Genomic DNA, 2,479 nt, shown 5'->3' with positions numbered 1-2,479 from the left:
ACCACTCAGTGTATTTAGAGATTCAAACATTAGGTTAACACGAGAACTATGCATTTGTAAGATAAACTAATACATGTATATTCATGTCTAATCTATAAAGTCAAACTTTACAGCATTACAGTTAATTAATGTTATACATATGATACACAAGTGGTGAGAATGAACATTTTACTATAGAGTGACGCGAAACAGTATTTCAATATTAAATAGATTGTAAGTTAAATTAGTGTATGGATACGAGTGTGATGCATATGATAAATATCTAGTTTCAATGTTTTATGTTAATTTAGAATACGTGTCTCAAATATTCAAATATCTTTTTATTGTTACTGAAGTGAAACTGTGAAGCATAGTTTACAATAACGATAATGTAGAGAATAATGTAGTATTAGAAATAAACAGAATGAAAGGGTTTATTTTGTAATGTGATACAAAAGATATATATATGTAGAGTTTGATAATGATAAGTCAATATGACAAATTGTTTACTACGTAGGTTGTAAGTTAAAAACTAGTATATTGCAAATTACATGTGTAAACTATAAAGTACAATATACAAGTAGACAAACTGTAATGCACAATATATTTTTAGGTATTCAAATGCTTTGTTTATTTATGCTACTGAGAAGCTATAAAAGTTTACACTAACGTTAATGCAGAAAGTAATATATGTTATGAAACAGAGAATGAAAATAGTAGGTTTTTTATTATTATCATCATCATTTAGTACTTAACAGAAGGAATCGAAACATAATGACAACCATAAAAATTGCCGGTTTAAAACCACCTTTAAAATGCCTGAATGCTAACAATGACTATGTCACAGTATTGGCTGAGCAAAACTAAAGCTTATTGTACTTATAAAGCCGCATAAATCTTTATATACGTGTTGACGGAGTGAATCATATTTCACTATTTCAACTAATTTTCATCTAAGTAAATAAGTAAGTCACTTTTTCAGACAAGCGTACAGAAAAAATAATCTTATTATTCAAATTATTTCATAGAATTCCTCCGACTGGCTCAGACTAACATAATTACAATGATTTGCCAAAGTAGGGTTAAATGTTTCTTTAATTTTAAGTAACTCGGCCTTTGTAGTTTTGGCTTTCTTGTTTCAATACTTTTGAAGCATTAAAATTTTCTATATTATTATATCTAATTAGGTTACGTGTACATCGATCCCTACTTGTCTTTATAAAATTAAAAAAAAATTGTTTGCTTGTATTGAACTTCGCGAAAAGCTACACGCGGGCTATTTGCACTAGTCGTCCATAATTTAGTAGTGACAGACTAGAGGGAAGGCAGCTAGTCAACACCACCCACCGCCAACTCTTGGGCTACTCTTTTACCAACGAATAGTGGGATTCATCGTCACATTATAGCGCCCCACGGATGAAAGGGCGAGCATATTTGGTGGGACGGGGATTCGAAACCGTAACCTTCAGATTGCGAGTCAAGCGCCCTAAGCACCTGGCCATTCCGGGCCAAAATAATAATAATAATTTTTACACAACATGTTAGAACTTGATATCCATGATCAAATAAGTTCAACAACACCTTCGCTTGCTAACACTCCAGAGATTATCTCAACCATCTCCTAGTGACTTACTTTAGAGCTATCCGCCCCTAGTGACACTTCCTAGAACTATTTGCCCTCTGTCACCAATTTTTGGAAATACGATGGCACTTGACCTCTCAGTCTCAAAGCATGTCCTCATCCTGTGGCACCCTTTAATCTCCTCTCACTGATGATCCCACTAAAGTAACTTTTGTTGGTCACCCACAATATTTTATAATAGTGATCAAGGTCCACCCTTTCCATGTAATTTGCATCCATGGACCACATGTCTAGTTGCGCCACTGCCGAAATCGTTTCCTACATTTTAAGAAATATTCCTGACATTGAGATAAGTATTCGTCCAGTAATGTCGAAGCTTTCATCAACTCCACAAGATGCCAGAAAGTGTACCGTTTATTGTATAAACGCTAAAATCCGGGGATAGATTATCCGCGATGAACACAATGTGGCTTTGCTCTAAGACATTATTCATTGGTAATAATTTAAATTTAAATATTTGTGTCAGATTGTGAAAGAAATATAGTTACTCACATTCAACTTCTACTACAATTCTGCGACTTATTGATGGAGGTACATCGTTGGAAGCGATACAGAGATAGGCTCCCATGTGGAGACGACTTATACGGGTAATAATCAGTTGTTCTCCAAGATAAGAAGCGACTAAAAACAAAAAATAACCAAACTAATAATCGTATGAAATCCAAAATATAAAACAACAAAAAGAATAACTGATTATATTACTTTATCTTCAGCGAATCTTGCTGCCAGTGATGTAATCAGAACAAATAATACGCTTCTCCATACCTTTAAAGTACGAAGCCTGTGAGAAAAGTATCCGACCTTTGGCCGGGGAAGAAAAACTGGCATACCTGGAGCGTTGGAAACCTAATCAAACTC

At 34.0% G+C, this 2,479-nt stretch overlaps 1 protein-coding gene across 1 annotated transcript in view; it reads right to left on the bottom strand.

Moving 5' to 3' along the window:
* LOC106462535 (lachesin-like) overlaps window positions 1–2,479 on the bottom strand; it is a 44,873-nt gene that overhangs the window by 8,335 nt on the left and 34,059 nt on the right. Inside the window, exon 5 of the mRNA XM_013922470.2 lies at window positions 2,114–2,242. Within this exon, the coding sequence (XP_013777924.2) occupies window positions 2,114–2,242 (129 nt within the window). The remainder of the gene's footprint in view (window positions 1–2,113; window positions 2,243–2,479) is intronic.

Source organism: Limulus polyphemus, unplaced genomic scaffold, assembly GCF_000517525.1.
Source record: "Limulus polyphemus unplaced genomic scaffold, Limulus_polyphemus-2.1.2 Scaffold1193, whole genome shotgun sequence".
NCBI lineage: Eukaryota > Metazoa > Arthropoda > Merostomata > Xiphosura > Limulidae > Limulus > Limulus polyphemus.
Note: the sequence above shows the minus strand (reverse complement) of the source record. Positions and strands in the feature narration are given on the sequence as shown.